At 37.4% G+C, this 23,343-nt stretch overlaps 1 protein-coding gene across 1 annotated transcript in view; it reads left to right on the top strand.

The window, feature by feature from the left end:
- The first annotated feature begins 1,686 nt into the window (after nt 1-1,686).
- The window catches only part of LOC133215371 (WD repeat-containing protein 70-like), a 36,974-nt gene continuing 15,317 nt past the window's right edge, over nt 1,687-23,343 (top strand). The window contains exons 1-3 of the mRNA XM_061359372.1: nt 1,687-1,804; nt 3,003-3,117; nt 6,925-7,117. Coding sequence (XP_061215356.1) covers nt 1,753-1,804; nt 3,003-3,117; nt 6,925-7,117 — 360 coding nt within the window. The 5' untranslated portion in view covers nt 1,687-1,752. The remainder of the gene's footprint in view (nt 1,805-3,002; nt 3,118-6,924; nt 7,118-23,343) is intronic.

The raw sequence follows: 23,343 nt of genomic DNA, 5'->3' as shown, positions 1-23,343 counted from the left end.
ACTATAAAAACCTGTAAGCTCACTCAATAAGGGATTTCATTTGTAGCCAGAAACAGAGTCCATGCCTCAGTTGCCACAAGATCGGGCCTGGCCAAGGGGTGCCATCCCGTATAAAGGGCGGCCCGTGTACAGTAGGGACCCTAGGCATGTTCATCCCCAATAAAACCATGATAATAAATAAATGAAAATTGTGTTCTCGAACACATGCTTTTCAACCAAGCTGCGATGACAAAGTAGATTTTTGGAACCCAGGTGAAATAATGACTTCCTCATTTTTAGCTCCCAGAGTAGGTAGCACTCAAGCTTTAGGTACATTGAATAAATTAGGATGTTGGCTTGCTAAGCAAGCTAATGCTACAGCATGCACTCTCTCTGTGTTGCTCACTGATGTTGACTGTTAGACACAGGACTTTGCAAAATAGAGCAGCAATCGATTTTCTCCTCTTAGCACATGGACATGGGTGTGAAATTTTGGAAGGAATGCGTTGCATGAATTTGTCAGACCTTTCAGAATCCATACATGACAGTATCCGTAAACTAAAAGAGAGTGTAATGAAGTGAAGGGAAGATGATAAAGATTGGCTATCCTCGCTTTTCTCTAATTGGGGTATAACAGGGTGGCTAGTGACTTTGGTTAAGGGAGGATTGGTCTTTTTGCTTGCTCTCTTTGCCATTATATGTGTTGTACCTTGCTTATTACAATGTATGCAGCGAATGTTATCCCAAGCTTTTGAAAGACGTGTATACTGCATTGCAAAAACAAGAAGGGGGAACTGTGGGGGTTGGAATGTATCGGAACTGGCAGAGACCATGGGAAGGGGAATCTACAGCAGACAATTAAAAATGATCATGGACAGGAGGAACCGCAGAAGGCAATTAAAGAGTGACCTGTCCCTGACTGGAAGAGGATGTCGATAAGAAAATCAGATGGACCTTTCACCTGATGTAACCGCAAGGCAGACACAGATGTGCTTGGCTAGTTGCTTGAAAGTGTATAAATATTGCGTAATCATTGCAATAAACGATCCAGCTCGCACTTTGCCTCTGGGTCTGTGCCTCCATCCTCACATGCTTTTCTTACACTTTTTGTACTAAGGTCCTAAGGACCTGAACCTATGTCAGCTACCTCCAAGCACCGCAGTTATTTTCCACTACAAAGCCATCAAACTTAACATTACTTAGAACTGATCACATGTGCTTTTGTGCCTCCTTGCATCACTACACAGATATAGTCGCAAGCCCCACCCAGCAGCACTGGCACTGTGCGCCGTGCCGGTGGGCGGTGCTGGCGGAAGCGCTTGCCTGGCCGCTTCCTGTTGGCGCTGTTGTGGTTCCGGGGCAGTCGCAGCAAGGAGCCGGCGATGGAGGAAGGTGCGCAGCGGTGCGGGAAGGGCCTAGCGGAGCCCAGCCCGCGCCCCTAGCTGACCCTCTCTGTGTTCTTTTCTCTCTCCTTGCAGACACTGAGATGCGAGGGGGACCCGACCCAGAGCTGGCTGCCACCATGGGGTTCTCTGGTTTCGGTGCGTTGCGTTGCGGGTCGGGGGGTGTCGGGAACACGGCTAAAGGACGCGGGGAGCGGCTGCTGTGGCCGGCGGGCCTTGGTGGGGGGACCTGGAGGAGGCTATGATTGGAGGTGGGAACAAAGCGGTCGTGCCTGTCACCCCCTTGTCCCGCAGCTGGCCACCTTGAGTCTGTGCTCCAGCCTCTTCTTCATTTTTAGGGAAGAAAGCTCGGACTTTCGATCTCGAAGCCATGTTTGAGCAAACAAGAAGAACTGCGGTGGAGAGGAGCAGGAAGGTCCTGGGTAAGTAATGCAAATGTAGTCAGCTAATGTATTTTAAAACATGTTCTGTGGTTCTCGTTTGAGATGATGTTTAAAGTGTCTCAGATTGGCTGTCTAGAGAGCAAAAAACAAATGCAATTTTTTTCAAGGAAGATGTACAACTGTAGAACTAGGGAATAGTTTGGGTTGGAAGGAACCTTCAAAGGTCATCTTGTACAATCCCCTGCAGTAAGCAAGGGTATTTTCATCTAGATCATGTTACCCAGAACCACATCCAGTCTGGCCCTGGATGCCTCCAAGAAAGGGCTTAAACAACTTGGGTGTTTGTAAATAATAGCATTATTATTTACATGTGTTATCTGACTGTGTATGTGCAGGGCTTCTCTTGTGAGGCACAGCACCTTACAGATACAGAAAAAAGGTCAACTTGAACAGAAGACTTCCATTTCTTCTTTAATTTAGCTGTATATTTGTTTTGGAAGGGAAGGTGATACAGACAGCTTTAATCTAGAGAAAATAGAATAACAAAAAGTGTAACTTATACCAAACAGCAGGTTATATAGCAGACTACAAATTTGTCTCTGTCTTCTGCTGTGCTGGGAACAGGTAAATTTTCAAGGTACTGTTTGAGAGTGGGAGGTAGAGATAATGGTTTCTTTTGTTGCCCATATTCAATCAAGCATCATTTCAAAGAAGGCCCTTGGGAGACACTAGACGTGCCTTTGCAAACCCAGATGTCCGTGCTTCCTCTTTTTCGCTTGGACAGTTTATAGAGCATGTGTGGGTTTTGATTTGTTTTGGTTTTTCATGTGATACTGTCACGGTTGAGCAACTTCTGCCCTATTAGATTGCACTTAATCTGCTCTCTAGTGTTGCAGTTTATGCAGTTAGTCGAAAAAGCACTTTTTCATGAAGAAAGCAATTCTGGTATTTTTATATGAGTAGTTTGTTTGATAGTGTGTACAAACTAGCAACTCGAAGGTGTTCTTGTTTTCCTTGTGACACTTTCTTCAGGGTGATCATTACAGTAGCAATAAAAATTGAGTTTATATGGAAAAGTACTGCTTTCATGTGAAATCCTTTATTTGCTGTTACCTTTTCAAGTATTTCATATATGACATAAAGTGAAGAAAATTCTTTTAGTGTCCTCAGCAAGTCTCTAATTTTATTATTTTCTACAAGTCTTGATTATTTGTCATGTATGTGCTTCTGTATACAGAGGCTCGTGAAAGAGAGAAGGAAGAGCAGGCTGAAAAAGATCTTAGAAGTTCATGCAGCAATTCATCAACTTCAGCATCCGATGCAAAATGCACTGGAATGACATCAACCCAAAGGTACTTGGATATTTTTCTCAACTGTAGATATAGATAAACTTGTTCATGCCTGCTGAATAAGAAACTAGTAGGTGAGGTGCCTCTGTATTCACAGTGAACAGAATAGTAATGGGGTGAGGGGGTTCTGTTTTGACATCCATCTGAAATTTACTTTCAAACTTGCCAACATTTGTGTTCTGTTGACAAACTGTAAGTGCTGTTTGGACAGCAGTTTTTCTTTGACAGTGGATTCTGAAATGCTGGGAGATGAAAGTAGCTTAAGGTAACAGGGACCACACAACTCCATTTTGTGGCAGGGATTATGGAGATCAGCACACTGTAAATTTTTAGGTGTCTAGGTTTCTGTGTCTATGGAAGTCTAATGACCTTAAAACTTTGGTAGCCTGTATGTGTGCATTTTATGGGCTCATAGACTCTGCATGGGGTCGGTTATTATAGACAAACTTCTAGTATTTCAGATTGTGAAAAAAAGCCTGTTGCTTTATGGAAAATGCAGATGGACTCACGTAAATAAATGATTACACAGTATAGTACCCTACAGAGTATACTACCCCGGAGATCCTGTGTTATGTCTTTTTCATAAGGGAAAAGATTCTGTGCACTCATTTGCTTTTGATGACCTTGGGTACCCTCTGGTGAAATACTGAAGGCTCGCAAGAATTTAAACGTAACGTGATTGCCTACTGTATGTGTGTGATTTCAGTATAAAGAATCAATTTCAACAATTGGTAAGGTGGAAAGCAGTCAGGTGATACAGAGCTTTCCCTATAGTCAGCTCGCTTCACTCTTGGCCTTGACGTAAGAGAACTCCAGGGAATTTGTATAAAGGAAGATAGCAAAAACCTTTCTGTATTCTGAGTTACTGGCTAGGTTCTGGTTGCTCACTGGAATTCTGTTGTTACTGTGGTGGTGGGGTTTTTTTTGTGTATGTGTTTTTTTTTTTTTTTTTTGTAGTTTTTTTTTCTTTGTTTGTTTGTTTTCCTGGAAGTTTTATATTTCTTTGTAAACTATGCTAGGTAGCTCAGTACTTGGTGCTGAAAGCATAAAGCTGCTAAAGGAGACATGCTATTGTGACTCAGCCTTAATTCAGAGGTATAATCTTACAACTGACAATTCTGAAATACGGGACTTTTAGTTCTTTATAATGTAGAATATAGTTATTTTTTATAATGTTAAATTCTGTTGTTTATCTAATAATTTATGTAGCTTGTTCTATTTTCTATGGCATCACTTTCCTGATTATTACTTCCTTTAAAATTCCACGTACTTTCAGTTACCACAGTAACCCTTACAGTGATCTTGTAATTGTTAAAAAGGGGTTGGTCACCCTGACAAGATGTGAAGAGCAGCAGTTGATTCTTTTTGGTTTTGAGCTTTTTCTCTGTAGAGAAATGTTTACAATAGTTACTGTACTTAAGTATTTAGGAGTAAGTACCGTAATAGTAATGTTTGATGAAATGAAAGCATCTGCTAGTATATAAAAAAGAGAAGAACTGAGAAAATAGAGTGGATGATGTAAAGAGAGTGAATATGTGGGGGGGAATATTCCCCCATACTTGCGCAACTCACAGAACCCTTTTTATTTCCCCTGTGTGCCATCCGTAGTCTAATGTAGCTTGCTTTTTTCTCTCCTTGCAGCTTGTTTCACTTACTGAGGAAGTAATGAAGAAAACAAAAACCAGTTCCTTACATTTCTCTAAATCCAGGGAAATGGGCTGGCAAATTGGTTCCTCTTTCTTTACAGCCTCTGATAGAGCAAGGCTGAAACTTACAGGAAATGCCACTTGTTTTGTCCTTTCTGTCAGTACCACTCCTGGTCGCTGTCAGAAGAGCAGGTGGGCTTTTGGTCTGGCTACATTGGGTGTTCTTACATTTGAGTTCCACTCAGGACAGAGATTGCCAGTAGCTGTAGCACTTGGATGTTCCTGCCAAGCTTAAAGTGTTGTGAAAAATAGCACTGCAGTTCTGGCCTTTTCACATTCAGAGTGATTACACTGCCTCTCAGAATACTGAGAGAATTTGTAAGGATAGGTAATTAGAAACTAAACTGTCTATTCTTCTTTGTGTCTATAGAAAGATCTGAATATCTGGTACTGCAGGATTAGGAAAGGCCTCCTAGAATGTCGTACCAATTCTTCTCACTGGCAGCTACAATGTATATTTGGTTCCATTCCAAAATAGTTTGGCTTTTGGGGAAAAGGTGCGTGGTTTGCTAGGCTGGGAATACATACTGACTGTTAAAACATAACACTTTCACATAGTTTTGTAAAATTGTTATATTTGGGGCTATCTGACTGAAGAACTTTAAAGGTCCCAACCCGTTCCTTATGTGCTGGAAAAGCTTCCTTTTAGTATAAGGGTATTGATTGTACTGTTACTGTAGAGGTAAGAGAAGCTCTTTTAACTGAATTAGATTTATTAGCTAGTCATATCCTGATCAGGGTCTTTCAATGCCTCTTACCATGCAAAACAAAGTTTGTATGTACAGGCATTATCTTTTTGTAGGCTGGTAAATGCAGTTGGAAAAATTAGACAAGCTATGATGCATGCAGACCCTTCTCATGTTTGTAATATCTGTGGACTTAATTCATGTTGGGTTTAGTTTGTTTTGATTTCTTCCTAAAATCAGAATTTCGGTTGCTTGTCCAACACAAATTTTTGGTGTGTCATCTACTACCAGGTTTGGAGCACAGTTTGGGGCTACATTCTCTGTCACAGTTACACAGTTTAGAACATATTTTCTTTACCCTTTATTATGTGCTTGGACTTGTGTGTTTTTCTTACAGGTTTTAAATTATAACCTAAACTGTAAAAACAACCAAACAAAACCCCCCAAAACGAAACAAAAACCCCAATAGTTCAGTGGTTTTTTCCTGTTTTCTGTAACATATCTGTTGTATTGAGTTCACTTAATAACTCACATGCATGCTCCTAAAATATAAATTCCCAAACCAATTTTTGCAATTGCAGTTTTGCTTATCTTGCTGAATCTGAAAGAAACATCTGATTTTACCATTGTAATGGTATGGTGATACCAATGTAATGATAGTATCTGATTACCACTTTCTGGCAGTTAGAATACAACATTCTCGGTAACTACCAGCAGAGGGAGTGCATTTATTTCAAATAAACTGAATGAGCGCAGCCTAAAGAGCTCTACTTTTCAGACACCGTCCAATGCCAAAAATACTGTGTTCACGCAGCTGATTTGAACAACAGTAAAATGAAAATTTGAGGTAACTTTTAGAATGTAGATTTGTGAGAGTATCAAATACTGGGTTGAAAGTGCCTGATTCCCTGTTATTCTTCACCAGCATTACAAAGCAGGTGCCATGCTTTGTATTCTCATTCTGATTGTGAGCATGGGTGATCACTGTTTTGAGTTCCACCAGCCAAAGGTGCAGAGCACCTGCAGAAGATGCAACTTGAAGCAGAATCTGGAAAATGAGATGTAGCAATGTTGGCTTCTGTTGGCTTCTAAGCAATACTGAAATACTGAAATCCATACTAGTGGCATGATACTGTTGTTTTTACAATCCGTCTAACTTTTTCTTTGTTTTACTTTGTCCATTTTTTGAATTGTCTGTTACTATAGGATGGATGGGTTTTGTGTTTTGTTGTTTTGTTGGTTTTTTTTTTTAAAGCTTTGTTTATGCTGAAAGATGTTGGTGTGCGTACACTCAACAACTTATGCCTTGCTTCTAATTTCAGTGATCATGAATTCACAACTGTGCTCCACATTTCTATCTGTAAATTGTGAAAGTGCTGAGGTTCTCAAAATAGTAATTTTAAAAAATTTTCATGCAGGGGTAAAGTCTGTAGTGAAAGTGAAAATAGTTCAGATGAAGAATTAACTGGGCCTTGCAAGCAATCCCCGACCTCTGCTCAAGGTCCAGCGGAGGATACTGATGATGAAGAAGACTTTATTGGGCCACCACTTCCGCCTGGGTTCAAGGATAGTGATGACGATAAAGATGATGATACAGAGGAGGAAGATAACGTAAGTATGTTTTCTCTCTTTAATGTCTTATGTCTTAACACTTTGAGTAAACTCAAATTTGTAAGCCTGTTCTTCCCTTTATGATTGAATTTGCAGGTCAAGCATGACTGTTGTTTCAAATGCATTTTGTGTGTGTGTGATTGTGTTTTGGTTTTCTTTTTTTTTTTTTTTTACCCTAATAATTATTAAATAAATGAAAATAATTGTTTTCATTTAAAAACACCAGGGTTAAAAAAAATGCATACATGTGAGTCTCAAGGGAAATTCATCATCAATTAGTATATATTTTGTTTTCACACTATGAAGTAATTATATAAAAATATATATAAATATTTTTATAGTTTGTTTACCACTGCATGTGTAGAATTTTTTTTTTCCATGAAAGAGGAGATGGGTTTGAGTTTAGAGAGAACAATTCTGTCAAAACCGTGGTGAAGGCTTTTTCTTTTATTTTTGTTTGTTTTGATTTGCTTTTTTGATAAATCTAAGAATATGCCAGATTGGTTTTTTTCTTGGATTGTCTTTTTCTATTTGTGTTAAAAGCAAGAAAACCCCTAACAGCCTAAGTTGGGTAACACAGGTACTTGGTTGCCATATCTCTATTCAGTTGGAAGTTTAATGGTCTCATGTTCATTTTCCAAAACTTCCTGGACGGAATATTTTGCTGCAGTTGATTTTATACTGGTTTTCATGCAAATTTCTAGCAACAATGACAAAAGTCCTCTAAAAACAGCCTTACGTATGCAACTGTGAACCGTTGGTAGCAGAAAAACCCTCTTATATCCAGTTGCACAAATACGGACCTAATCCTAAATCCCAAATTCCCAGCTGTCTCACAGGTTTCTTTTAAATTAAGTTTCAGTTTTGAATTGATGTTCAGTTAGTTTGGTTTTTATAAAAGCTCTTAATCTTGCATCTTGTGTATTTTAAACGTAAGTTTAGAGTGCTTACTTAAAATGAGTTAAAGAAATTTCGTAAGCAATAGCATAACTGATTTTCAGAGTGAGCCTTACTTGCATGATCACAGGGTTTTTTGTTTTTTTTTTTTTTTGTTTTCCAGGAGATAAATGATGTTTTAGGATTTTTCATTACTTTGTTTGATCTGCTTGATTCACTGTTGCCTATGGATTTCTTTAGTTATCACACAGTATATTTTAGCACTGTATCTCCTGTGATTTCATCTGTACCCCACACGTGACTTGTGTCTTAGTGAACCAACTGTCGATAAATCCCAAACTTTCCTGGAGAATGTTGTAAGCCTTAAGTTAGGTTAAGATGTAATATAAAGCTGTTTAAGGCATTCTCTTAGCTGTTAGCTGTCATGGAACTGTGGAGTAAGTCCATGTTCCTGAAGGTGTCATAGATTTAGCAGATTTCAGTTGCTTTGAATCATGTCATATTGAAGTTACCGCTTTTCTGCTTCTTTTGTGCCAATTTCTCTTGAATGCTGAAGGGAAAACAATTTGTGGAACTAGCTGATTTTTACTTCAATGTGTTTTTGCCAGTAGTTGCTTTTTTTGCTGCTTGACTAGTTTAATTTCTAGCAAGATTTTGGTATAATTTTTTTATTTATAAATGTTTGAATAATGCTGCAGCTAGCTTGATAAAATGGACTTCCTGGAAACTGGAGTTAAAAGACCCCAGTGAAAAGTTTCAGACAGAAAGGTAACTTGCAGACTGGTATGATTTAAGTTTGTCTGAACATAAGACAATAGTTACAAAACAGTCTAGAATAGATTTTTTGAGAATAAGCAGAGCAGCAGAAATACGAGACTTGTGGGTTTTCAGTCTAAACAGTTAATTTATAACTGGGAAGATTTTGTGTCAGCATGGATGCCAGAGGCCTTCGGGGTTTAGAGCCTCCCCTTACTGCTGCTTATGAACTCAGTTATTTTCTTTCCTGTAAAGGGAATCAGGAAGCAGCTGTGCTTTCCTGATTTCCTGTTGATCGATTGGTGATCATAGTATGATCCTGTGAGCCCCAAGGAAAGCAGGTGTTGCTGTTATGAGAATTCTTGTGATTCCTTTTTTTTCTTGCTTGTACATCAGGCTGTGGTTGGTACGTGTGGGGGGCAGAACAGGGAGAGGAGAAACAGAAAGCTCCCTTGAATAATTTTTTTGTTTCCAGATGTGCTGTGAGACTGTCTCTCTTTTGTTATCATATTTTGCTGCTGAAGTAACTTTTTTAAAGCACAATTGTCTATATTTTTGACCTTAAAGGAAACATTTTCCTTTATATGAGTTGCAGTTCTGTAATATGAAGCCATATGAACTTTGTATAACAGAAAAAATACATCAGAATACTGGCTTTGTCCTGGCAGTTTTGCCACTGTCTCTCAAGCCTGACTTTTGATGTGTTTTTTATTATAGGAACATTGTTTTCCACCATAGCTTGTTCGGTTGTTTTTGCTTTCTTGTGAGAGACAGTAGAGATATTTGCCAACGTTGCTTGCTGTGAGGTTAGCATCTTTTGAATTGGCTTGTGAATACCCAGCTCACATTGGGTCTTTTACTGAGTAATCGTCAGGTGGAAAGAGTAGCTGAGGGTATTATCTTTGATGGGAATTCTTCATACCTTATTGGTGCTTTTTATAGGAAGTTGAATACCAGTGTTTAATGGCTGAATGTTTTGAGTCAGCACTGCTACTTTTTGGCTATTGTACATTTCTGTAATTTAAATTTATATGCGATACAAGCTGACCATCCATTTTTGAGGAGAGGTGGTGGTACCATAAGGTGGTACATACATGAATTCTGACTTGAGTTACTTTTTTCTTAGAATTTATGCAAGTTCATTTGGTATACTCCAATTTTGTGGTAGCTGTTCTAAAGCATTTTTCTGTCTTTAACTAAATTCTCTATTAATACTGATGGTAGTTACATTTAAAAAAAATCGATTTAATGACTTGTTCATTGAGTGTAATTTGCCTCCATTCATGCCGGAAGTGATGGTTCTTAACAAGGCATAATATGGTTGTAAGTGCTTATGCAAATATTTTACAGTGTCTGTTATGTATTAGTGTAAGGAATACTGCTATAGCAAGTATATTTTAGGAACAACAGGTACACCTGGTATCAATCCCCTCTGATATTTTCTTCTTGTAGTGTTCTGTTCTATATGAGATTTGCATTTATTTGGAGAGCAAGGAAAATGAGGAGAGCTGTCTATTTGGATTGTTGTAAGTGCTTTTCTGTAGCGCTTTATACTCTGAAGATGGAAGAACCTGGTTGGAGTTCAGTGCCAGTTTTTCACATGGTCATAAGCTGTGAGAGGAGGAGTGAGGAAGCAGAGTGTCTCCTGTGGCCTAAAACTTTTCAGGTTTGTTTTTTTTGTCCCCAGAACCATGCCTTCCTGGAAAACTTGAGGAAAGTATTTTTGTTTCCAGGCAGGGATATCTTAAAAGAGAAAACTGCTTGTTTTGCAGATGGCATGTTCTTAAGAAGGGCAGTATTTCATGTGGTAAGCATAGAGGTTGGGATATATAGCAGAGTCTTTGCCAGCTTTTTTTCCCCGGCAGGACGCACTGGGGGTGTATCTGGTGTTTGTGCAAGTAAAATAAAACCTGGGCTGGTGGGGGACAGGAGAAAAGCCAAAGCAGTCATGTTAGTGTTGGTGGGTGGACAGCTTCAAATGTAGGACAGAAGCATTTTTCAAGGTAATGGATTACACCTATTAAAAGTATTGGTAAAAGTGTGTGTATTTATTGGTATTTTCATCTACATGTCTTTAGAATATGTGCTGAAGTCTTCAGCAGAACTTGATGGAGAGCTAGCATCTTGTGGTGCTTTTCCTCACTTGAAGTAACAGGTGAAGAATAGAGGTGGTTGTTGGAAGAATTTGCCAGATGGGTTAGCAAGGCCATATCTTCCGCCTGGAACTTAGTTACAGTCAATTCTTCTTTGGAATGGAGATCTGTTTGTCTCTGTAGTACCAAAGGGATACATAATCATATTATAATTATGTCCCTGAAACAAGTACAGCTTGGACATCTCCAAGGCTGTACTCTGATTTGGGCATATTTCCAAAATGATAGTGTAGCCTTATTCCAACTTTTAGAATTATTTTGAGATACTTTTAGATTTTTGCAGAGGTTTAACAGGACATACCAGTAATACTCATTTATTCAGAATGGAACAAAGCCATTTCCTGCTCATTTAGATGGAGAATTAAGTACATTGTAGTTGCTCCAATTAGAATTTGGCTATGCTACTAGGCTAAAAAATAATGGTGGTATAAAAATTAATAAATTCTATGTGGATTTTTAGCAGAGCTGAGGAGTTACAACATTTAGGATAAATCTTAGGAAAAAAGAGGATTGTCCTGGTAACTGCTGAATCTTGTTTAGCTAGTCAGGTTTATTGTCTAAAGAAGGAAACGTGAAGTAAGCTGAACAAAGCATCTTTTGTGCATGAGTAGAGGAAGAAAAGTGCAGCTTTGAGGATGAGAGGCATGATTTTTGAACTACTTGTAGTCATTGATATGCTGATGCAAAATATATAGTAATTTCCACTGCTTTTGATTTCCTTTGTGTTACCTTACTATATTAAAAGCAAACTACTTTTGTGATATATGTGCATAGTATGTTCTTAGGTCTTGACAGTACTTCTGGTGTAAAAATAAGGAAAATTTTCTTCATGTGGAACTTGTAACAAGTCATGGATTTTTTGTTAAGGATCATTGATGTGTTTGCTGGTGTTGCAAAGAATAAGTGAAATTATCTCAAAACTTGAGTTAGGAAGGATTTGCAAGCTTTGCAAAATATAAAGCAAAATCAAGCCCCTAAATATTGTATAATGAAGCTTAGTATAAGCAAGTGAGAGTATCATTCAGAAGCTGGAAGGAATACCTAACAGAAGAAACCTCAAGTTTCATGTAGACAGTGTACAAGAGGACTCTTAACAAGGTAATTTCCTTAGGGAATGTTTATCTTTTATAAAAAGGCATGGGGTGCTTGGTCCTTCCCTCTTCAACCCAGTGCACCAGAGTTTATGATTACCAGTAGTCCCCAGAGAAAATTAATGTACTTCCAAGATACGTATTTATCGATTCTGCAGAGCAAGGTAATATCAAGACTTCTCTGCTGTGTATCATGCATGCATTTTTTGGTGGCATTAAAATAGTTTAATTAGTAATATGACAGAATATGAGAAGTTTCATAGTATTTCCTCTACATTCTATTCTTTGAGAACCTAAATCGCTTACAGAAAGGAAAGTGGTGGCTACCTTCCCACATGACGCTTTTGTTGGCAGTTGCAACAAATTTCCAATATGCTTTTATAAAGAAGCACGAATATAATATTGTTCCTATCAGTGTTAGAATATATGAATTATTTAAAAATTTGGAAGGGGAGCTAACAGCAGTACTAACACTATATTTGACATTGTCAGTGTCACTGTGGAGTACAATAGCAGGTTTTCCTTGTATCTGCCATGTGAATGTTATCTTCTTGAAAAAGATGGAATCATAGAATAGTTAAGGTTGGAAAGGATAGGGACACCTCACACTGAACCATGTCACCCCCCAAAAAAGAGGTGCTTATGGTCTGCCCAGAATAATGAGAAATACAGGTATAGAGAACACTTGCTTGAATGAAGAGTAAAAGAAAATGAATGATAACAAGTATTTGAAATATTTATAGTGGAGGATGATTAAATAATTTAGAATGGCTATATTTGAAGGAAGAGTGTAAGTGACATGCAGTTACATTTCCTTTCCAAAGCAAGTCTTCACAGGATTTTCAATTAACAAATGATTTATGTTAAACTGTTGGAACTGTGGACTGCTCCAGTGGGACCCGTGAAAAGCAGTTTTGTTGACTCGTGGAAAGTCTGCTGTTTGTTACAAAGATGGCTTTGGATTTTTATGAATGTGAGACTGCCACATGTAATGTTTTACAACTACCACAATGGCATCTCTTATTTGCAGGTGGGCACTTAGCAGTATGCAGGGACTATACATACCTGATGCTAACACTGTCCAGATCACACAACAATCATACTGAATTTTTTACCTTTAGTCTTTTTTCTTTTTTGTGTTTTAATACCTAATACAGTTATTTTCAAATTGTTAGGACCTTGCATAGTATTTTGCTGAGTTACCTTGTCTTTTATTTATAAAGACTTATTCGGTTCATCAACTCAGACATAGTGGCTCATTTACAGTACAGAAGGCCCAGAGGTCATCTTTCATATAATGAGTATTAATGCAAGAAATAAACCCTGGAAGAGCTATGGAATTTAGGAATGGAACTTATTTTTCTGTGCATGGCCAAAACTTCTGTTGAGGAGAAAACAGTTAAAGGAGTTAAAATATTCAATTAATTAGTTTAAATCATATCTGGAGTGAAAGCAAAAACTAAAGTTCTCACTAAGAGAAGTTCTTTGTGTGGAAATGCTGGAAGGCTTGGCTTATTTTTTTTAAGTATTTCCCAAGTATCACAAATAGGTGATATTTCCCTATTTCTTAATGTATGTCATGTATTTGTAGATTACTTTAGGTGTCAGAAATAGCTCAGATCATTGTAGAGATACAATGCCCTATGAATTATGAAAATTTTTGTTATTAATCTGCCTCTTAAGTCTCTTCCTGTCACGTAGTACAGGCAAACCATAGGTCTTAATACTTTTTATTTTTTAATTTAAAAAGGGAAAAAACAACAAAAAAAGAGGAAATAATTCTTTGTTTTATATATAGCCTTTTTCTTTTTTTCCCTCCTGTTAAAAAATTGAATTGTCAACTTTTGAAGTGCATTGCTGCTGCTGTGTCCCGTAACTTGGCTTTTTCTCATTAGTCAAAGTTAGATGGTCTCAAAGCTTCCTTGACCTCTCAGTGTACATCTGTGGTAGTTCATACCTATTTTGAAATGCCAAAAATGAAAGTAATAAGACTCCAGTTTTCTTGTAATATGCAGAGATTGGCAGGTTATTTTGCTGTTAGTTGATATCTCTAAAAGAAAGCTATAAAAAAATGGGTGACATTTCTAGAATGTTATTGAGCCTTCGTTTCTGGGGGCCTGGTTTGAAGCCTGCCTTTGTATGTACTGTAGGTTGAGTAAACATATTGTTTGCATATATTGCAGTTGTGCTACACAGGTGCAGGCACAAAGCAATATAAAAATGTGGGGTTGAAAGGACTGAAAGAGCCAAAGTAGGAATAAAAGATCAGATTTCATTCAGAAAGTAAACTATCTATAAATATGATGGCTGATGCAGACGGTCGAATTGAAAAGGCAAATTATATTGGCATTAGATTTCAAGATGAATTTGCAAGTCTTCAGAAGAGGTGAACTCTCAGTCTTCATATTAGAAATATTCTAAGCAGAAGGGCAACTGGAGATTACTTCTTAACCTTTTGAACCACATCTGAATTGCAACAATTATGGCACCTGAAACAGCCTTTCAAAATTTTAGTTAACAGTATACGAACTAGAATTTTTTCAGTGTTTTGGTTAATACACAATATAACATACACCTGTATATATCAAGAATTTACTAGGTTTCACTGCAAGTATATATTGGGGTGAGAAGAATCATAGTTTATAGAATAATTACTGTTCCTTTCTGAAGTCAGTATCTTTCAAGTTTCATGCATCATCTGGATTTATAGAGATTTATCTATTATTTTCTGACCATCCAGAGTCACAGTATCACAGTATGTTAGAGATTGGAAGGGACCTGAAAAGATCATCTAGTCCAATCCCCCTGCCGGAGCAGGAACACCTAGATAAGGTTACACAGGAACGTGTCCAGGTGGGTTTTGAATGTCTCCAAAGAAGGAGATTCCACAACCTCCCTGGGCAGCCTGTTCCAGTGTTCCGTCACCCTCACTGAGAAGAAGTTTCTTCTCAGGTTTAAGTGGAACCTCTTGTGCTCCAATTTGTACCCATTACCCCTTGTCCTTTCATTGTTTGCCACTGAGGAGAGCCTGGCTCCATCCTCGTGACACTCCCCCTTTATATATTTATATACACTAATAAGGTCACCCCTTAATCTCCTCCAAACTATAGAGACCCAGCTCCCTCAGTCTTTCCTCATAAGGGAGATGCTCCACTCCCTTAATCATCTTAGTTGCCCTGCGCTGGACTCTCTCCAGCAGGTCCCTGTCCTTTTTAAACTGAGGGGCAACTGAGTCAACTCTGGAGAGAACCATGCTGTTCTCTGTGAAGAAGGCAAACCTACACATCAGGCTATTACGACAATTGTGAGGATCAGCTTGCTTTCAGTAGTACCAGATTTATAACCTTTTTCAGTACAAATAGTATATTTCTCTTGCAAAGTGAATGTCATGATGTAACTGGTTTTGTCTTACATATAAGAATAAGCACATTTCAAAGTGACGTGCTTTTAGTACATTAATTGATTACTACCTTTTCTACTGAGTAGCAAAAATGCTGGGAATGGAAATTATGGAGAAAAAATAGCTAGCCGACTCATCCGCAGTGTCTAGGAATTGCACATGCCTATTTTGTAAGACCACTGTGACGCAGAGTGCTGAACCATTTTAAAGTCAACCCCTTGTTCTACTGTTTTAAATCCTGGTCTTTGTGAACGTTCTTGGCTTTAAAACCATCTTAAAAAATAAATTGTTGTTTACCCCATTAATTTTTTGTGTGGAAAATACTAAAATTATGGAGAAGATGTAAACTTTTATGTGTTTTTTTTTGTATACATGGGTGTGCAGGCACACAAAGTGGCACATTGGGTCACATAGAAGTGTGCGATAATTTTCTGACTGACTTCAGTGGATAGAAGTACGTGTATCATCCACAGATAAATCCTAGAAGTAATGATGAAAAACTAAAACTTGCAATATATATCTATAGAAAACAGTTTAAAAATTCTGACATATATCTCTTTCCTGCCAATGATTTAGTAACTTCTTTTAATGACTTTGTTTGTTTTAACCTGGAATTTATTGCCTATCATTTCAAAGAGTCCTTCAGAGGTACACCTGTGTTCCGTGATTAGGTGTTGCCTTATCTAGCATATACTTTGGTGAGGGCAGCTGGTCGTTTTGGGGCTTCTGTTTTATTTTTCCCTCTGTGACAGACCTGTACTGTGTTGTAAATGGTAGGGATCAGGCTTCTTCTTGTGTCCCGTTCCTGCTTGTATTCCATCTCTGGTGACTCCACATCACATTTTAGTAGTTTCTGAAAGTGATTCTCTGAAAATAGGTTTTTAATATACCAAGTAAATGCTTCTATTTATATTGTGATAGTGCAAACCTGTAAGCAGTAGAGTAATAAAGGAGGCTTTTGCATTTAGCAGCTGTAATTTTAAGAGCAGATCCTTTCACTTAAATCTAAATTAATGGTATAAACAGTGCTACGCTTAGTCCGGTTGCTATCCATATATCTGTTTTTCTCATGGAAGGTAATTTTGTTGTATTGAATAGACAGTGAATTTTAGTAGGCCCAATGGTAGTTGTTTGTGATTTCTGAAAGACTTCTAGTCCAAATAAAAAACTGCAATCAGTGTTTGAATGCAGAATGAGCAGTAGTCAACTAATTCACTGCATTTTCAGCAAAAAAAAACTAACTCCCCAGAGTAATATGAATGTCGCTAAATCTAAATTAGATATAACTATGCTATTTATAATGTTATTTTAAATGAGCATCTGCACAAATAACATGATATTTATGAAAACTAGTTCTGTCCTGTCAAAAAATAATGGTTGTCAGCTGTAGTTCAATTCTGTGTAGTTTAATGCAATTTCCATTAATATACCTCTTGGGAGTAGTCTCATGCATTGTAGGAACTAATGGAAGCAGCAACCCTGTCTGATACTTTTAGGGAGTAACCTTATGATGGACTCTGCAACCAAGTTTATGTGGGTGGCAGAATATGGTGGAGATCACCCAAATTCTGTGGCTGATTGGGAGAAAATTTTGTCTGGCTGCATCTTGAAGTACTGTATAAAATCAGATTTATGATAGCAGATTTTATAAATATGTGTCATGTACAGCAGCTAAAACATAACAGTCAAATTGTGCAAATAAGAATCGGTAATATGAGAAAACACTTAATGGTACAGTAAGTCAGTAGGGTAAGAACAGAGTGTAAATCCTCTGCTCTTTGGGAAGGAGGGAAGAAGAGTTAGTATTCCTATGAAGTATTGCTCTGAAAAGTATCAAGGGAAAACAAAAGAAAATGTGGGATTGCAAGGATTCATGGTTCTTTCTGGCAGTTATGAATGTATCAAGCATACTTGCTTTCTAAGGATAGTAAAAAGATTTTTTTTCTGGAGCCAATCTTGGCACTGCCTGTTTGTTCACTTTTTTGAATAGTAGTTAATGATAAAATTTTTCTTTGGCACATTGAAAACATAATTTATGTGTAGGCACGAAAGCATCTTTAAGCTGTATTTTCCTTCATTGTTGCATAACCCCTAATGTAATTGGCTCACTTTCAGTACTAAATTGAATAGAAGTTCCTAATAACTGCTTTTGGTTCAAAGTTGTTTGTACATACTGTAGTTTTTGTAGATAAAAAAATTAAATCAGGACTGATTGAGGTACAGAGAGTCTGAAAGAAAGATCACTGGTGGTTTTAGGCTTTCTTTGTTAGGAAGTATGTGTTGTAGGTCAGGAGTTGATACGAGAACCCAAACACAAAGAAACATATGCGGAATGTTTCTTTGAAATAAAGTGAATAAATAATGTTTAATTTCTCTGTAATCTGTAACCACATATCTCTCATCAAAAGAAAATAACTTAGCTTCAGATTTCATAAATTTTTTGAAAACTCACCATGGCAGCCCCTGGTAGTACACTGACTTTGTGCCAGTGTTCTTGCTGAAGAGTCATGGTGAAAAACCCCTGGGGTACACTGACAATAATTTCTCATCTTGGCACTTTAACAGTGGGAAGGGTTTACTGTGTAAACCTTAGGTTTAACATACCATACCTTCTTGTAATTACATGTTCTAAGGAGGTCATCTTATGTCTTTCATCCATTAACTTCGATATGTTAAGTTCCATGCAGTTCACGATACAGCTTAAGGGTTGAATTCCTGAAGTGCAAGTTTGTAAACAAGTCTATCACTTGAACAGTAATTATCATCTTAGAGCAAATATCTAAGTTTATGAAAAATTCCAGTGTCTTAGTTATAACTCCTCCACTTGCTTTACTGTGCAGAATTTTGACAGTGCACTGTGTATCTACCCTTGTGTCTTTCGGTATTTATAGACACTTCTAAGCTTTTGATACCCACAACCAACTGCAAAAATCTATTTATATGCATTTGCTCATTCTTGATAGCTTGTCCCTCACCTATGTTCTACACTACTGAAATTGTTCAGTATCATAGTGACTGAGGATTTGAGAATGCATTAATAGCTTTTGGTAGGGTTTATTAATTTTTGTAGATGTTTGTGTCAAACTGATTATTGTTCTGTTTTCTAATTTCTGTACTCGACTTAAATTCCAAGGCAAGTGGTTCATAGGTAGAAACAGGTTACTGTCAGTGTCAGGGTTTTCCCATTTTAATAAATTGCCCAATATATAGTGGCTTCTGAATTTTATGAAAGTTTATCCCTTTCTGTAGAGTTTTATCAGGATCTCAGAAGAGGAACCTGAAGACAAGAGGATGCTATTTTTCTTTACTCAGAGGTCTGGTTTTGCTAAGACTGTGTATTTTCTGTGGTAGGTAGGTGAAGTGAGGATCTGGAGTATCTGAATGTATGACACAGAAGGCAAGGTAAAATTAAAAAACAAGTGTGTAAAGGAAAGTGCCTTCAAGAGATCTGTACCTAGGAGTTTATCTGTAAACAGAATAATGGCATTGAATTGAAATCAAGGCAATACAGGTTTCGTAAGCTTATCTGATGTCCATTTTGCATGGCTTTCACAAGGTGAAATGTAAATTATTAAAAGGCCCAGGGAGCAGTCAAGCTTGGGACAGCAGTAGGTGTTACGAGATAACCTTTGTTTCAGAATTACACTGTATCACCTCATGGATCACATGTCCAAGGTCTTCCTTGTCTGTCTTCCTTATGAGTTGTCTGGAAAATATCCCTGGCAGGGAATTTGACTGAACCTGAACAAAAATTCTTGGGGCTGCATTTCACTCAGGTTATTTTATGGGTTATATGTTCCTTCCGACCACTTCAGCTTTTCCTATAGAAAGCCAGTATGTGTTTATAAGCTCTCTGCTACTCTGACACTCATTTTTGGCTTATTTCATACTTTTGTTTCTTTTTTATAAAATAGCAAGTTGGACCTGTGTTTAAGCACTTGCTTTTTGCAGGGGAAGAGCTTTTAGGGTTTTTTTTTTTTTAGCTTGCTTATTAATGGGAATGGTAGTTATGGAACTCTGCATTCCATGCTAATTTCACCAGTCAGCAAGGAGACATGAAACAGACATACGTTTTTTCAACAATTGCAAGATTTTGCTTGCAATATAGGCATTATGCCTTGAGCTTTTTTTTTTTTTTTTTTTTTTTTTTGATATATCTTTCCCGTAGTGTGTTTTGTTTATTTTTACTTTGTTTGGAAAATAAGCTTGTAGTCTGCATCCAGCTCTGGGGCCCCCAACAGAAGGAGGATGTTGGCCTTTTGGATTGAGTCTAGGGGAGGCCATGGAGATACTCAGAGAGCTTGAGACCTCTCCTATGAAGACAGGCTGAGAGAGCTGGGGTTGTTTAGCCTGGACAAGAGAAGTTTCCAGGGAGACCTAACTATGGACTTTAATGCTTCAAGGGAGCTTATTAGAAAGATGGGGGTAGATTTTAATAGGACCTATAGGAATAGGATAATGGGTAACAGTTTTAAACTAACAGCTAGAGAGTAGACTGAGACTAGGTAGAACGAATAAATTATTTTGACAATGAAGGTTGTGAAGCTTGGGAACAGATTGCCCAGAGAAGTGGTAGAAGCGCCATGCTGGGAGGGACATTCCAGGTCGGGTTGGACAGGGCTTTGAGCAACCTGATCTGGTTGAAGGTGACCCTGCTTACTGCAGGGAGAGCTGGACTAGGTGGCCTTTAAGGGTCCTTTCCAACCCAAACTATTATTTGAGCCTATATTAATGGTAGGCATTAGGAAAGGCTTCTGGCTTGGTAGAATCTGAGCAGGTCATGCATGAGTGAATCTACCATACTTATTAATTTGTCATTGTAGCACACCTGCAGGACGGGAGTTTTTCTCAATTAAGATACAGTACTTAGACACACAAGAAATTGACTTACTGAACATCTTGCATCAGATATGTAGTAGGTATGTATCTGAAATTCCTTATGTCTGTGGACTGTGCTTTTCTTTCCTAAATAAAAAAAAAAATAATTGTAGAACATCGTCTGAGCATTTGAAATTGTTATCTTTGTGCTATGTAAATCTGAGTTTAAAATATCTTGTTAACTGTCTATTATGACCAAGCTGACGATGCATGTTGCTATTAATCATCTCTGCTATATTAACAAAGTTATTATGTACACAATTCATAGTGACTTAATTTGAAACGTATAATCCAAACAAATTGTAGATTGTAGAAATAAGACAACTTTACTAGTAACTCAAGTAGTCTTTGTATTGCATGGATGATTTGCAGGAGCTCTTTCTGGAGAAGATCTAGAAACCTATTGAATAGTTGAAGGAAAGATCTCATAATATCTGTTTAATATTCTACTTTTCCTGACAGTTATGGAGTAAGAAAAATATACAGGGTCTTAATACAATATTAGTAAAAGTCTGAAATGAAGCATTTCAGTCGGTAAGATATGATGTTCTTCAGCTTTTGCCTTCTTTGTCCACATGCACAGCTAAAATTTTGTGTATTGTCTAAACAATGGATCATCATGTTAGTCTGGGTTAGAAAGTAAAAGCATTGCTTCTGTATTGTACCTCAGCCTCCTTGAGGAATGACTATAATAAGATGGATTTGGTGTCTGGGCATCATGCCACTGGAAAATACGTTGGGCTCTTTGTATAACCCACAGTTAAGCAATACTGAATAATAGTTGTTTAATTACTGTGTAATCAATTAGTAGTGTGCTTTGCCAGGTTTAATTGTAATAATTTGAAATTTTCAGACTACACGTATAAAAATCAGTATATTTGATACAATATGCTGTATGGATATCAGCACTGTTAGATAGAGCAAGAGCTACCATATGAATGCACAGAATAATGTGTATCATAACTTTTAAAACTGATGGGGTTTATGATTTGAATTGAAAACAACATATTCACACAGGCTGTGGTTTTTAAGATAGTGCTTAGTATCTGCCCTGAATATTGTGAAAATTATTTTCAGTGTCTTTGGGTATTGCAACCCACTGTGAGTTACTGCAATATTGAGATTCATCATCTGGCCATAATGCATTATCTTGTGATATTAAAGGAATATACCTGAGTGAAGTATGGAGAGAGGTGTTTCTTCCAAGCATGGACCTCATGGTTGTACAACATAAATGTATCTTTTTCTCTTTCCAGATGCATAGTTGAAGTTACTTTGTAATTTATTCTCTTGTCACATTACATAAAATTGCACTGCTATAAGACAGCTTAAATGTTAACGTTTTGACTGTAATTTATGAGTGGCATGGGAGAGTTAGTAATCGAAACAGTAACAGAATTGGAACCAGCTGTGGGAGCTAGATAGGAAATTGTCCTTCCTTCCTGCAGTAACTTAGGCTGTAATTTTTAACCCCCACCCCCTGCCTTCACCCTGTGGTTGTAGATCATCTTTGCATAACCAGCAGATGACAAACTCTCCATCTCAGTCCCATCATAGTCCCATCCCTCCCTGCCACCCTTTTTGATTCCTTAACCTAACTGATAAGTAGGTTTGTAGACAGCTGGAATATTGGGTACTGACTGGAATGGTATGCATAAATTAGTGACTCTCTTATGATGCTGGAGTAATCTTTTGAGTGAACACTTTTTCTACACTCCCATTTGGAAGACTGTTGAAAAGTGTCATCTGTGGACAACTCTCTCTAGAGATGTGATTGTTTAGTTTTGCTGCTGTAGTGTTTTTGGTAAGAGCAATAGAATCCCTGAGGAATTTGAAGAACTTCACCAACATGCCTGAATAAAACCTAGCATGTAGCAGATTCCTTATGATAGGTATTATTTATTCAGATTTTTCAGATGAGGAAATGGGTATGCTGGAATGAAATTAATTGCCCAAAGTTAAAGGTCAAGGAATGGTCTGCACCAATGGTGTGATGTTTTAGTATTGGTCATTAAAACATGTACAGTTTAAAAAGGATGGCTCACTAATGAGAGAGGTCTAGAGGTTCTTATTTGTATTGCCTTGATGCTTATAAAATTTTGTGCTAACATGATCACCAGAAGTCTTAAAGTGAACATCAGTCTTTTCTTTTGATGAGAAGAAAAGTGCATTTTATTTGCATTGTGGTAATCTCCATGTCTTAGGCAGCAGTTCCAAGTATTGAGCATTCATTGGTTACATTGGATTTTTAAGTTTTGAGGAGTCCAGAATTAAAATTCAGAGTGTAGTGCTGCTGTTGGACTTAATTCCACTGCTTACAAATGTATTTCTCTAGAAGTGCATGTAAGTAAAATTGGAAGTATGCATTGACTAAAGTTAGATTCAGTCTGGTTCTACATGTTATATTGTGTTCTTGGATACTTTCATGGGTGTTGGGAGAAATTCTACGTGGAATCTGTGTGGTTCAGAAATTCTTGCCAGGCTGAATGTGATGTTTCATACATGAATGATTTAGTGAGGCCTGTTTCCATCTGAACTAAGCATTTGGCAATTAAAGTCTGAACTAAGCATTTGGCAATTAAACTCTGAACTAAGCATTTGGCAATTAAACTCCGAAGAGTTAAAAATTCACAATTATTATTTGGCCTCTGATTTCAGAATTAAGCTATTCTTTGGTTACCTGCCAGCATGAGCAGAGCTGTCAGAGTGAAGATACTGATTGCATGTTCATTTTGTCAGCTGATTTGTGGTTGTGCTATTTTACTATTTTGGAATGAATAGAAGTATTCCTTTATTTTAAAATATCTATTCAGCTCTAAAGAATAATCTTTCAAGATACGTGGTATGTTGTAGTAATTTTGTGTATCTTATTGTTGTAGTAAAACTGTCTCTTGACTAAACATAGGTGCTTTTTGGTGGTATATGGTGATTGTGCATACTGGTTTAGCAAATATGAAGTATTTACATGCATTTGAAAACAGAGATGATAAAGATGAAATAGGTTGTTATGTGAGTAGAATGTAGTATATCTGTAATATCAGTAGAATACTC

Source organism: Neopsephotus bourkii, unplaced genomic scaffold (genome assembly GCF_033783945.1).
Source record: "Neopsephotus bourkii isolate Nb327-2 ecotype Australia unplaced genomic scaffold, CSIRO-AGI_Nbou_v1 NB_966, whole genome shotgun sequence".
NCBI classification, from domain to species: domain Eukaryota; kingdom Metazoa; phylum Chordata; class Aves; order Psittaciformes; family Psittacidae; genus Neopsephotus; species Neopsephotus bourkii.
This window is presented reverse-complemented; position numbering and strand designations above follow the sequence as displayed.